At 44.9% G+C, this 13,899-nt stretch overlaps 1 protein-coding gene across 3 annotated transcripts; it reads left to right on the forward strand.

Moving 5' to 3' along the window:
- Positions 1 to 1,719: 1,719 nt before the first annotated feature.
- LOC103176678 lies at positions 1,720 to 10,850 on the forward strand. Of its 3 annotated transcripts, none has more exons than XM_007890355.2 (13): positions 1,720 to 1,851; positions 2,533 to 2,603; positions 3,669 to 3,776; positions 4,319 to 4,352; positions 5,228 to 5,298; positions 5,933 to 5,999; positions 6,260 to 6,288; positions 7,515 to 7,549; positions 7,952 to 8,029; positions 8,436 to 8,554; positions 9,144 to 9,357; positions 9,954 to 10,166; positions 10,714 to 10,850. In XM_007890355.2, exons 1-13 carry the CDS (start codon positions 1,785 to 1,787, stop codon positions 10,727 to 10,729), a joined length of 1,122 nt encoding a protein of 373 aa, XP_007888546.2. In that variant the 5' UTR covers positions 1,720 to 1,784; the 3' UTR covers positions 10,730 to 10,850. The 3 variants fall into 3 exon arrangements, with proteins under 3 accessions (XP_007888546.2, XP_042195405.1, XP_007888547.2); XM_042339471.1 differs by having other exon boundaries at positions 7,955 to 8,029; XM_007890356.2 differs by having other exon boundaries at positions 7,982 to 8,029.
- Positions 10,851 to 13,899: the final 3,049 nt, after the last annotated feature.

Below are 13,899 nucleotides of genomic sequence, written 5' to 3' on the forward strand. Positions count from 1 at the left end.
TTTCGCAAAATATACTGTAAAGTGGATTAACTGTGCGTTTTGTGTGGGCGAAAAATGGCAAGCCAATTGCGCACAGCAGTGTCCCACAAACGGTCGCGGATTGAATGACCAAATTTTACAATATATCCTGTGTACGTAAGTGGGTACTTTCACGACAAGACTTGAGAATGCACTATAATGGAATGGGTTGCCCCACAGTAAGCTGCAAAAGGTACCAGAGCAAATGGGCCGGTAAAAATGGAGCAGCAAATGCGTTTCAGTCTGGACATGTGTGTATTATTCCTATCTCTGTGCTGTCCTTTTGCAGCCATCTCTCAAGGCCGAGTGATGAAGAAAAACACAATTTGCACACTAGGCGGACAATTTACCAGGCCCTTGTGGGACGTGCCAATGTTCGGAGAGTCTCCCAATATCACCCCATCACCACCGGCAGAGATCAAATTGGAATCGGAATCTTCCACGGAGATCATAACTAAAGAATATACCGAATTTCTGGTGAGTGACACACACACACACACACACACAGAAACTCACTGTATAAAAGTTGCTAGTCACTGCCTTACACAACAACATCAACAAATTTCAGCAATTTAATGTTATTTCTGCTGAATTTCTTTCTCCTCAAAACAACGACAACAAATTATATAGCATTTATATAGTGCCTTTCACGCCAGGAGTACATCCCGAGGCATTGGAGAGTCAGGGATTTGGACCCGAGCTGAGGGTTGAGATCAGGAGGGGTGGAGGGCAAGGGCAGTTCTTCTGAAGACCGAATCTAAGATGTAGATTGCTACTGGCGTGAAAAGATGATCTTGCTCTTTCAAGCCAAGCGCTTATTTTCCCCAATAAAGACTTCCATGCAAGACCTGAACACTGTGAGGCTACTTTAGCATCTGCTTTGCACGCTTGAGACATGGATGATTCCTTTTACTTGCAGACCTCCCTATCCAATATTCATCTATTTATCATTGTTACTGTGGTGTTGCTCTTCTAAATTTTACTTTCTTTTCCTTCTGAAATTCCAACAGGTCACCGCCCTACATTCTCTTCCACTTCCCTGCGTTCACTGTGTTGAAATGAACTGAAATCTCCATCTGACGAAAGGTTATCGACCTGAAACGTTAACTCATTTTCCTTTCTCTTCAGTTAATTTCTTATTTAAGAACGTCATTCATTCCCAGGATCTCAAAACTGTAGAACTCCTCTCACTGGTCTACAAATTGCATCCCTATCTTTCTAACCTGCTCTCTCCTTACTCTGGCCTCCTGCTTGTCCCTTGAACCCTCCGCTCCACCATGGGCGACCGTGCTTTCAGCCACTGCGCTCCGAAGCTTTGGAACTCTCCTCCAATCCCTCCGCCTCTCCTCCTCCTTCCCCTCTTTTAGATCAAGACTGAAGACTTTCGGGCCATCCTCCCGATGTGAAAGGCGCTATACAAATGTCATTTTGTTGTCGTTGTCGTCAACCGTGCTTACACTCACATCCTCCTTCCCTCGGGCTCGGCGTTGAGCTCTGCAATTGTTAAGGCTTTCCGAGGCACTGCGCCGCGTGTCGGGTGCTAAATAATTGTAAGTTGTTGTTACCTATTGATCTTATATTGATGCCCTGTAGTTTTGGCCTCACCGACTGGTGGAAAGAGCTTATCAATATCCACCTTATCTCTCATTTAGATTCCCGCCCAGGATGAGGACACTGAAGTGCCCTATGATGTGCCACTTGCCGAAGACAGTTCCTCACTCACGTCATCTTATTCATCATCCCCCTCATCTTCTGTGGATCTACATATGAGCCCGGCACAAGTACTGTTGAGGGAACCTATGGAGCAGCTGCATATGGCCAGCAACGAAACAGGTATTCTTTGGAATTTTAGAAAAAAATTTAAGGAGGACATTTTATTTTCCTACGGTTGATGCGTGTTTTATACGAGGGCAAGAATTTCCTCCAGTTACTCTCTGGATCTCTCAATCGTAAGTTGCTGACTGAATCCACGACCATTTGTGGGGACGCTTCTGTGCGCAATTGGCTGCCGCGTTTCGCCCGCAAAATACACAGTCAATTCACGGTATGTTCTGCGAAGCGCTGCGAGACGTCTCGAAGACGTGATAAGGCACTGTATCAAATACAATGATTAGTATTATTAAGAAAGGTGAAAGTTAGTCGGGGAGAGATCATTTCAGGGGTTGGAACCCTCCGAATGTGTGCATTTTTAATGTAATTTCCCAGTTACTCAGATTGGAGGGGATGGGGGTCTATTGATCTAGATCAGGGGGTCCCCAACTGCTCGATCGCCACTGGATGGGGTTGTCTGTCACGCAGCAATAAAACAGCGTAGTTATTAAATCTTTATCTGAGAATGCTCAATTCTTTAGGGTTTTGGTTAATTCAAATACAAATCCCGACATCTTATTGGAAACTGGTAATATTTCCCTGGTTGGCAGTTTCTCTCTGTGAAATGTTCTCCTGACGTGAATGGCGCTATACAAATGTAAGTTGTTGTTGTTATTGTTGCTCCTCTGTCAAACTCTCTCATAGATTTGTTACCAGAAAAGTTCACGAAAACACACTCGGCAAATATTCTACCTCCAATGTCAAGCAAAGGCAAGGTATTGGCGACATTGCTCTGTTAGGATCATTGCGGGTGTCACCTCCAGTTGCTGTTCGAGGTGGAGGGGAGGCTATTAGGATTTAGGAAAACAGGTTTGGGAAAGCCAAGAGCAAAATATAAATGTTCTGGAACACAAAGTCTGTCCAAGGTATTTTCTCAATGTTTGAAGCTAGAGGTCGGCCGGTAGGCTTGGCATCCAACAGCGTTTCCAGGTGGTTGAACCCCTTTGAACGTGGATAGTTGTCTGTATAGGAACAGTATTGGAGGGAGTTCAGCAATGAACTGAGCAAAAACAATGGAGTCCTGTAGCTCAGTGGTTAGAGCACTTACCTCGCAAGCGAGTTTGATTCCCGACAGGGCGAAATGTTGGGCAAGTTTCCTTACTCCACGTGCCTCTGTTTACCTACCTGTAAGTAGGAACCCGTTTGTTACTCGATTGGCAGATCGCTTTTCCGGGGTAATAATTCCTTCAAAATAATAATAATAATAAATTGGTCGCTTCAATCCACGACTGTTTGTGGTACTGCTGTTGGCAATTGGCTGCCGCGTTTCACCCACAAAATATACAGTCAATTCACTTTACAGTATATTCTGCGAAGCGCTTTGAGCTGTCTTCAGGACGTGATAAGGCGCTATATCAAATGCAAGGATTATTATTATATTATTATTGTCAGAGAAACACAGCCATTAAGCCAACAGGATTCTCCAGTAACTGCACATAGGGAATTGTGGAGAGTTTAATTTTTTAAATATGTAACCCTGGATTCGGTTTTACAAAATATGGTCACCTTACTTTACATCCAGTGTATCTTGTGAAGTGCTTTGGGACTTCCTGATGATGTGAAAGTGCTACTGTATACCGAATGTAAAGACTTATATAATTAGAGTTATATATGTGGATCTTTCCCCCAGGAGATAGGGTGGGTCCACAATAGGGTCAAGTGAAGGGAAAGGGGACAAATGTCCTTTTCTCATTCTCTGCTTTACTATGTTGTTTTTTTTTAACCCGTCTGAAAGATATTTCTTCAGGAAGCTTCAAATGTAATTTTTTCCCCCCCTTTAGAAAAGCGCAACAGAGAAGGAACCGGAAAGTTTTTTCCTCAGTATTTACAAGGACACTGAGATCTTTCCGTCAGAGAAGGAGAAGCCGCCGAAACCCTCGAAGAGAAAGGTATCTGCATGAACTACTCTGCTTGTGTTATTCGGTAACATGATTGAGCTAAGTCACAGGAGGTCACAAGAAAGACTTAGATGAAACGTCTCTCCGAACAATGATCTCACCCTTCCATCCTATCTATTTGGTCGCTCAATCCACGACTGTTAGTGGGACACCTCTGCGCGCAATTGGCTGCCACGTTTAGGCCGCAAAATATACAGTCAATTCACGTTGGAGTATATCCTGTGAAGCGCTTTGAGACGTCTCGAAGATGTGATAAGGTGCCACATCAAATGCAAGGATTATTATTATTATTATTATCTCTTTCACCTGTCGAACGCTCCCTTGGGTAACAAAATACTTCCTGATGCCTCCTGAAATTGTCCTTCACAATCCCAAGCTTGTACCCTCTTGTCCGGCCGCCTTGTTTTAACTGAAAGTGCCATTGCGGATTTAATTTGTCAGGCAAAGTATCTTGTGTACCTCTATGGGGACCTCTTTGAGGCTTCTCTTTTTTTAAGTCTCTGACTGACGGAATATATGATTTTATTCTTCAGTTGTCAAAGAAAAGAAGCTTGACCTCAACAACAGGTAACAGCTGCTTCTGTATGTAAATTGTAGCACGCAAACAACAACAACACATTACATTTGTAAAGTGCCTTTCACGTCGTGTGGACTTCCAAGGCAAAGATGCCAGCATCTGCCCACAAGAGCAACCCAAAAATTGGAAGCAGTTAACAATCACAAGTTAGCGGTGGATCCGACAATAAATCGGTCATTCAGTCCACCACTGTTTGTGGGGACGCTGTTGTGCGCAATTGGCTGCCGTGTTTCACCCACAAAATATACGGTCACTTCGCTTTACAGTATATCCTGTGCTTTGAGAAGCGCTCAAAGACGTGATGAGGAGGCGCTATGTCAAATGCAAAGATTATTATTATTATTATCCCATCACTTGGTTCCCATTATGTCTGGTCTAAACCACCCGACTGGTCACTCGGGAGGCGTGTGAGAGCAGTTGATGGGTTCACCCTTCCCCTCTGATCCTCACTGCAAAGGGTGTCCACAAAGTCATGTTAACCCCGTGTTTTTTTTACACGCACAGTGCACTGACCATCAACTGAATCGTATGGAAGAATGAATGATAATTGTATTTAGTGTGTGTGTGTGTGCCATCATTTTCAGGGCAGCTAATGATCTGTTGCCATGTTCGGTGCAAGATGTTGGATGGAGTGAGGAGGCAAAATGCATCTCTGACAGCTTGTTTCAGCTCCTCTGTACTTTAACATTGCTGTTTTGTAACAGGGGAGTTAACAGGACTTTGTGGACACCCTGTATTATGTGAAAGAGCTAAGCCCACGCTTATCACTGCTCATTTTAGCTGCCCCATAGATGATCTTTTGGTCGCAGTTGCATGATTGCAGTTGTTGGTATCGTGCTGATTCTCTTTGTGTGTGTATTCATAGTTTCGCAAAAGCCAATAGGGAACGGAAAGGAAGTTCAAGTTCCGGCTGTTAATCAACACAGAGTTGGTGAGGTAAAGTCTCGCAAGCACTAAATCCAGGAAAATGCGTGAGGGAAGTCAGATCAGGTTCCCACACGCTGTTCAGAAGCATTTGCACGCTGGTGTGTCAGCCTGGCTCATTGGTAGTCAATAAGTCAGAAGGTTGTGGGTTCAAGCCCATGTCAGGACTTTAACTCACATAGTCTAAGCTGACACTCCAATGTAGTGCTGGGGGGCGGGGGAGTTGTTGCATTGTCGGAAGTGAAGTCCTTCGACTGGCACTATTCGAAAAGAGAAGGGAGTTTCTCCCAGTGTCTTGGCCAACAATCCCACAGATAAAATCAGTCACTCACTCCATGGCTGTTTGCCGGACACTGCTGCATGTAATTGGTTACCACGTCTCCCACAAAACAGTCGCTGCACTTTATGGTGTATCCTGTGAAGCATTCTGAGACGTTGTGATGAAGCGCTACATAAAATCCAAGGATTATTATTATTAAATCAGGTGGAAAAAAAATGAGGGGCAGAAAGTTTTGAAAAGTGGGTCATGTCGTGGTTCAATTGCCAGACCACGCAAGCTGCAAACATAATTAATGTGTGACAAAGCAAGCTTAAATAGCATACTTGATTTTACTAATGCCTGACTAGCTCTTAATTTATTCTGCAGAAGAAGAAGTCGGTTATGTTTATGGAGGGTTCAGCCCTGACGCTAGTATCATATCTGTCCAGTGCTGGTAAGTCAAGGTGACAGCAGTATAATGTAGCTGATGCTTCATTCTTTGACTCTCAAGCAAACTTTCTTCCTGCACTTATATATGGTGGGGTTTTCTAGTTATTCACACGCTCGCTTTTCCGAGGGCAATAATTCCTTTTAAAATAATAATAAATTGGTCAGCATAAGGTGCTATATCGAATGCGAGAATTATTATTGTAGTTTGAAAGGTGTTAGGCCCAGTGCTTTGGACATTGATTGTAAGATCTGTGTTTCTTGTAGATGAAATCAGTGCGACACCGTCAGAAGAGGTAAGCAATGAAATCCGTTTTCAGCACCGAGTCCTGCATTTGATTGTGTAACGCAGTGTGGCCATCCTTTAATTCCCACTCTCTGACACCTTCCCTTTCACCATTCCTCTAACAATTTTGCTGTTATTTCCATCAATCCCACATGTCAGCTTGGCTACAAGTCTCGTATGCATCACCTTATGAAATGCTCTCCTAAAGTTCAAATATGTAACATCTTCCCCCACGCACACTCTTGGAGGCTTCCTGAGTGAATGGCTAGAACAAAATGCAAGGATTCCTCTTTTTCTTGACTATAAGCAGCAAATATATTCTTAATGATTCTGTCTCTTTGAAATAAAGCGAACCTACCCCCAGGAGAAAAAGCCAGTGAAAGAAAAGCAGAAAGAGAAAGGCAGAAGTAAATATTTGCCCAAAATGTTGCCCGATCAATTGGTAAGAGAATCATACACGATAGTTTTGAGAGAGAATATTTCTTCCCCCACCTTCCCATCCCCCGAAAGATCATACGGAGAGGTTTGGAAAACCAAGGCCCATCAGTTGTTTTGATTTCATCGTTTTTACCACTGTCCCATTGCAGGAATCAAAGAATTTCCTGGCTTGAAACTTTCCTAAGTCACCCTTTCTGGCTGGCAATTATTCTTGGTGTAAAGAAATATTCTTTGGTGTCTTGTCTCAAACCTGCCTTGACAACGCTGAAACTGTGTCCAGTAATGGAGTTAGGAGGTGCAAGTTCACACCAGGAGCCTCTGGGATGACAAACCTCTGCCGAGTTTCTTTGACCTCAAGCAGATTGTTGATTCAAATTGAGCTATGCCATTTGGGAGTGAAATTAGGAGGTGGTTTTTCCACCCAAAGGGGAGCGGAAACCTGGAACTCTCTCCCCACAAAAGGCTGTGATGGCTGGATCCATTCACATCTTCAGGACTGAGATGGATAGCTATTTGTTAGGTCACGGTATTAAGGGATATGCAACAAGTGTGGGCTGGGTTTGAGCTGGGACAGTGACTTCACATTGAAAGCAGCAGCTTGAACTCACGTATGAAAGGCACACCTTGTTCTAAACGGGTAAAAAGGCATCTTCCAAGGGAGCACTTCCCAGCACAAACATCCCTCGCTTAACGAGCAAGAAAAATTCAACAAACAAAATAACTAGCAATGGATTTGTAGTTTTGACCCTACCTTTTGATGTCATTATTTATATATGCTTTTTTTTTTTATCTTTGCAGGCCACTGGTGATAGACCGAGGTACACGCGAGAGAGGTGACAACAGGGCAGATGTAACGCCAAGCACAACATTAAAAAGCTGCTGATAATTAAATGCAAATCAGGGGAGAATAACGGGGTCTGGTGTGGGAGATCAAGATCTCTTTATAATTTCAAAGATTCTTTCTGGATTCGTGTCTCGGTGTAACTTTCCGTTACGGGGATCTATCTAATTATGTTCTGGCTATTCACTATTCATTTAGATCACTAATATACCAGGAATTCCATGACTGTTTGTGGGACACTGCTGTGCGCAATTAACTGCGCATTTCACCCACAAAATACATAGTCAATCCACTTTACAAGACTCTATATTCTGTGAAGCTATTTGAGACGTTTCAATGACATGATAAGGCACTGTAACAAAAGCAAGGATTATTATTATTATTTTATTATTAGTAGGCACGAGATATCTTTGTTTCCCTCCAGCAAGAGACAAGGGGAAGCCTACGACTGGATAGATTTTGAGCTGCAGAGGTAATCGTTGTGTGATTGAGACTGACACTTTTTCCCTCTAAACTTTCCATCCACCCCATCCCCGCCGTTCCAGTTTTCTTTCAGTTTGCTGTGTGCCGCCATCCTCACGTGGCGTTCCATAGCGTATTGGTTCGTCAGAAGCGTTCCCGAGACGCTAGCCCTCGTGAAAGGCGCTATATAAATGCAAGTTGCTGTTGTCACTGCTATAAAGATAAGACGTATGCGAGCTTTACTGTACTCGGAGCTTGGCAGGAATAAGGCAGCCAAGTCCAGAGGCAGCAATAGCCATGAAAGCATCAACAAGGTCCCCTTTCGTGCCTCGAATTTGAAGCTTCACGTTACAGTGAGTGTGAAGGACAGATTCTAACCCGATGCTGACGGGGGAAATGCTTTGCGTCGCTTCTAGGCGGGAAAGCCTGAAGGTAGGGAGGGAAAAGCGAGAGACTGAGAACCGGGAGCGACGAATGCTGTTGAACTTGAGACACATGGAGAGGATGAAGAAAATAGCAGGACATGTCCAGAAAGGTAAGTGATGCTGCCACAGCCCACAACCTCCAACATCTGGATCCATTCACATTTTCAAGATGGAGGTAAAGATAAATATTTGGTAGGTCAGGGTATTGAGGGATATGGGACAAGGGTGTGTAACTGGACTTGAGGTATAGATCAGCCATGATCTTCTAAAATGGCGGAACAGGCTCGAGAGGCTGAATAGCCTACTCCTGTTTTTGTGTGTGTGTGTGTATCTCTGTATCTCTACTCTCTTTCCACACTTCTCTTCTCCTTAGTGGAACGCGATTTCACTTTGTTTCGGTTAATGGGGGGTGAGCACCAACAATAAAAGAACCCTCTTCTCCTTTTAATTTTCTGTTTTCTCTCTTCTTTCCTCTTGTCGTTTCGTTCGTTCTGTCTTTCGTTCTTTCTCCTTCTGTCCCTTTTCGATCCCTCCTCTCTTCCTCGACCTCCTACCCTCTCCGTCTCCCCTCCCGCGCTCCCACCTTTCCTGGAAGCAGGGAGGAAGCCGTGTTCGGAGGAACATTGCACATTGTGCATTTACGAACAGCAAATAACTTTGAAAAGTTTTAACGACCATTTGCTTCCCCTGTGTTCTCAGTGTTCACTGAAGAAAGCGTTCAGATGCGGGCTCCAAGGACACCTTTGCTTGTCAAAGGGCAGATGCTGAGCTCCATGTACGAACCCCAGTCCATGCTTTCCTACAGAGCTGCGATAGCCACCCCTCCAAGAATGCCTTCAACAATACCTCCAGCAATGCCCTGCAGCTCAATGGTCTCAAAGCCTCAGAGACTCAAAAGCGAACAGCCCTACAGGTCAGCACGTAGGCCGAGCCGATCTTCAAGCTCTTTGTAGCTGGTGAACACTTTGAAACATGTTAAAGGACCCAGTATTTATGTACAAGTTGACGTAAAACAGGTTCTGCTTCTGACTCAGCGGGTCAATAATCCTGAGGCCCCAGCTTTGTGGCTCCGCCTTTGGATAACGTCTGATTGATGAAGGAGTTTTGCCGTGCTCCAGGCACCTTTGGCCCCAACACATTCCAGCCTGTGCGATACACAGTGTGTGAGACTTTACCCTCCTTCCCTTGCCTCCTTCGAGGCCCGTCTCAAGACCTTCCTCTTCGACGGTGCCTTCAGTCATCGTCCCTCCTCCACCCCTCCTTGACCTCCACGTCTCTCTGATCCCAACCCATGGCTTGGGTGCAAACCTCTCATTGTCTGACACCTTGGGACGTCCTCCTGACGTGAAAGGAGCTACATAAATGCAATCTGTTGTTGATGTTGACACACTGCGGCCTGTGTGTTAGCCTGTGTGTGACACGTTCCAGCCTGTGTGTTAACCTGTGTGAGAGTGCCTTACGGCCTGTTCTGTGACTCTGGCTAACGCCGACTCCTTGTTATTTCCTCAGTATGTTCATCATAATCAGGGACACATATGCACCCCCCAAGATGCCGGCTCCGACCCCCATGGAGAAGCGGCTGCTGAGGGAACGTTTCCCCCAAAACAAGATACCTTCCACCGGCCTGGAGCCTGAGCTGATCGAGAGGAGGATCTACACACCATCAATGACTCGCATCTACATCCCCAAAGAGCAACAAAGCAAGAAAACCTTCATCGAAAGGTGGAGTATACACCGTTTAGAAGAGAGAGAGTGTTGTCACATTGAAGTGTCGGCACCCCCCCCCCCCCATTTTGTAAATACTCACCCTTCCCACCCAATTTTTGGCAGCAAATCATTGCCCGAAATCACGATTATTTCAAACACTTTAGGAGCTGAGTCCATCCCCTCTGACTTAGGTAACAGTACACCCTCGGGAATAGATACCGAGTAAATCCAAAATGGATAGGTAAATAGACACAGTCAGACATACACAATTGCATAGGGTATAATGCGTACAAGACACAGATAAACTGTACACATTATAAATACTTCATCTTATCTGTTACGCCCTCAACAGCTACAAAACTGGTGATGATTTGGCACCCTTTATCTCCCAATGATATTAGACGATGAGGATGGAATCCCCAGGAATAGGGTTGACTCTTCCCAACCATCGAAACATAGGGAACAGTTGGCAAAAGCCTTGCAATCGTACAGCAGAGTTACCCAGACAGACAGACAGAGCGAGAGAGAGAGTCACGGTTAAACTGCCTTTTTTGCCTTTTAGGTTTCCGTGCCAGTGACAAACAAAAACGTGCTCACAAGATCGGGGACTCGGGAGAAGTGAGAGAGCAAACGCAGCTTAATCAATATTGTTAAAAATAAATAGACCTTTTCACCCCTTTTTAATTTGTACGTCTCATTCCTGCGTAGTATTTTAAAAAGAAAGTAGGTAAATTCATGGAACTGAAAGGGGTTCAAGGTTTTTAATAACAATAATAATGATAATTCTTGAATTTGATAGAGCGCCTTTCATCGGGAGCACGTTTCAAAGGAGCTTCACAGGGTTTATTGTGAAGAGGAGTCAATTGCACACAGCCATGTTCCGCAAACAGCGATGGTTAGGTGATGTGTCGGAGGAATGTTTTGCGTAGCTGGAAGCATCAACGATGTTCTTCAGTCAGGAACTCGCTGCAAAATAAGAAGGGATTTCAGATTAAGTCTGATTTTCTCCACAGGTGTCCTGGCTCAGACCTGGTTAACTTGAACCGGCTTGAGGTCAGCACAGATCTACAGTGTGAAACTCAAGAGCTACAGCCACTGCAAATGCCTCGATATCCCCCAACTTCCCCCCACCCTCCCCCCCACATCAGCACTTGCGATGGACGTTTCAACCCCATTTGCGTCATCGAGTTGCAAAATTTAGCGAAGATAGAAAATAATCTACGAGTCCCAGTTGTGCAGCAGAGGGCGCCAACGTGTTTGCTATTGTAATGATTTCAGACAAACCCTTTAAAAGGCTTTGTTACACACACACACACACATACACACAAGGGGAGACGTCAAGATTTTTCCTGGCTTTTTCACACATTAAAGCGCACAATGTAACTTCGCCTGCGGAAATAAATATACAGTACCTTGTATTGTCCGTCAGATCTCGAAGGGACTCTGCCTTGGCAAAAAAAAAGAAAAATTCCGCCAAATATTGTTGTCACACAACGCATGATTTCGACACAAATCTTGGTTGGGGTATTCGCTTGCGAGCGACTTTTGTTGTGCCAAACCGCCAGCGCCGTTGTTTCTCTCGCTGAGAAGAGGGTGGGGAGGGGGAGCAAGACCAAGGCACGGTCACCGAGGAAGGTCTGGAGACGGCCTTGAAGTAGGCAAAGGAGTGGGTGAGGTGAAGGGGCTCCGGGATGGAGTTCCAGAGGGTGCGGGCAGAAAGGCTGAAGGTCCCGACCGCCGATGGTGGAGCACACGGGGTGGTGGGGGGGGGGCAGGACATGGAAGATGGCCAGTGCCTGGAGAGCGGAGGGAGCAGACAGGATGATAACGTTTTTAATAGGTCGCGGAGGTAGGAAGGAGCAAGACAGTGGAGGGCTTTCAAAGCAAAACAGATAGAAAAGTACTATTCTTTCAGAAGCTTTTCAGAAAATGTACTTTTTGAGAAGAGATGTCCTCCTTTTGGAGACTTGGAAATCTGACTGTGATAAGGATCATGTTCTGGGAATTCTTTCATGTGGACCTGGTGTGTATTTATCAGGTGCCTGAGAGATCGAGAGCCGTCTGAGAGAGATAGAGAGAAAGGGAGAGAGTGTTGTGTGTCTGTTCCACTCTCGATTGCTGTTTTTACAAGGCTTTCTCATTGTAGTTCAGAACATGAGATGTTTAGCTGGCATACTTCTCGGAAGTTACAACTTGTATCTTGCTCCCATCTTTCTCTCCCCACCGCCGTCAGAATATTAAGGCTCATTGCGGTCGGACGGGATCAAGGATTTCACGAGCAAGTTATCCTTGAAATAATTTGAAGCGGAATACGGTTTCATTGCTGGGCCACACCCAAATGTTTGAACATATTCAGCATTGTCAGTCTGACTCAGTTGGCCTCTGGCTCAGAAGGATGTAATAATAATGATATTCCTTGCACTGGGAAATTAAAAGCTTTCTTGAGTCAGCGGCATGCCGATTTATGTATCCAGAGCAAGGATGTCATGTGCTGTGGGTTCAAGCCCCACGTCAGGACTTCAAACCCACAGTCTAGGCCGACACTCCAATGCAGCGCTGGGGGGGGGGGGGGGGGGGGGGTGTGTGTGGATTTCAACAGCTCATGAAATGCTGGACTCAAAATACATTCAGAGAGAAAGAAATGCACACAGACAGCCACCTACAGAGAAGCGTACAGCAATTACAGCGACACGCAGAGTGACAGGTGCAGTCAGAAAGAGAGACAGAGATGCACGCACGCACATGCACACACACGCGTACACAGACAGAGACTGAGAAGGACACAGAGAGACACTCACCAGACAGGGAGAAAGAGCTGGAAGATTAAAGCGAGTGGTTAACCTCCGACTACTAAGATTCCTAATTATCATAAGCACATTCCGAAAAAAAAGAATTTATAATAAATTGCTTCCATTTGGCCCGGTGCCTTCAACCACATCAAAAAACATCTCAAGTGTTTCGCAAAATTTCAGTACTTTAAAAGCAACAACTATTTTCTTCATGCAGAGAGGCGGGAGGGGTAGTGACACAGAGGCCAGCGAGAGAGAGAGAGAGAGAGTCAGACACACACATAAAGAGGACAGTTAGACTGTAAGGCGTAACAGAGAGATCAAGCGGACAAAGAGATGAAAACAAATAATAATAATAATCCTTGCATTTGATATAGCGCTTTTCACGTCGGGAGGACGTCCCAAAGCGCTTCACAGAACACACTGTAAAGTGAATTGACTGTATATTTGTGGGCGAACGCGGCAGCCAATTGCGCACAGCAATGTCCCACAAACAGTCGTAGATTGAAAATGACCAATTCATTATTGTTTTTGGTTTTTGGGGGGGTTATTATCAGTGATTGAATTCGCTTCTACCCCCTTTGGTAACCTTCTCCCACAAAATATACAGTCAATTGACTTTACTGCATATTCTGCAAAGTGCTTTGAGACTTCTCGAAGACATGATAAGGCGCCATATCAAGTGCAAGGATGATTATTATTATTATTATTATTCGCTCTGCACATTATTGTGACTCCAGTGATTCCATAATATCTGAAACGTGTTGAAGGACCGAGGTTTTGTCTTGGTTTTGCTGAGGATAAACTCTCAGTTCCTTGATTATCTCCAATCCCCTTGAACCTTGCAGATACAGACAGCTTGTTGCAGTGTCTGAGAGTGTCTGCGATACTGAGATCTCGCAGAAAACTCCCCTTGTGCCCAAGACTGCAATCCTAAGCAACGATTCCGTTGTTTTCCA

Source organism: Callorhinchus milii, unplaced genomic scaffold, assembly GCF_018977255.1.
Source record: "Callorhinchus milii isolate IMCB2004 unplaced genomic scaffold, IMCB_Cmil_1.0 Scaffold12, whole genome shotgun sequence".
Lineage (NCBI taxonomy): Eukaryota > Metazoa > Chordata > Chondrichthyes > Chimaeriformes > Callorhinchidae > Callorhinchus > Callorhinchus milii.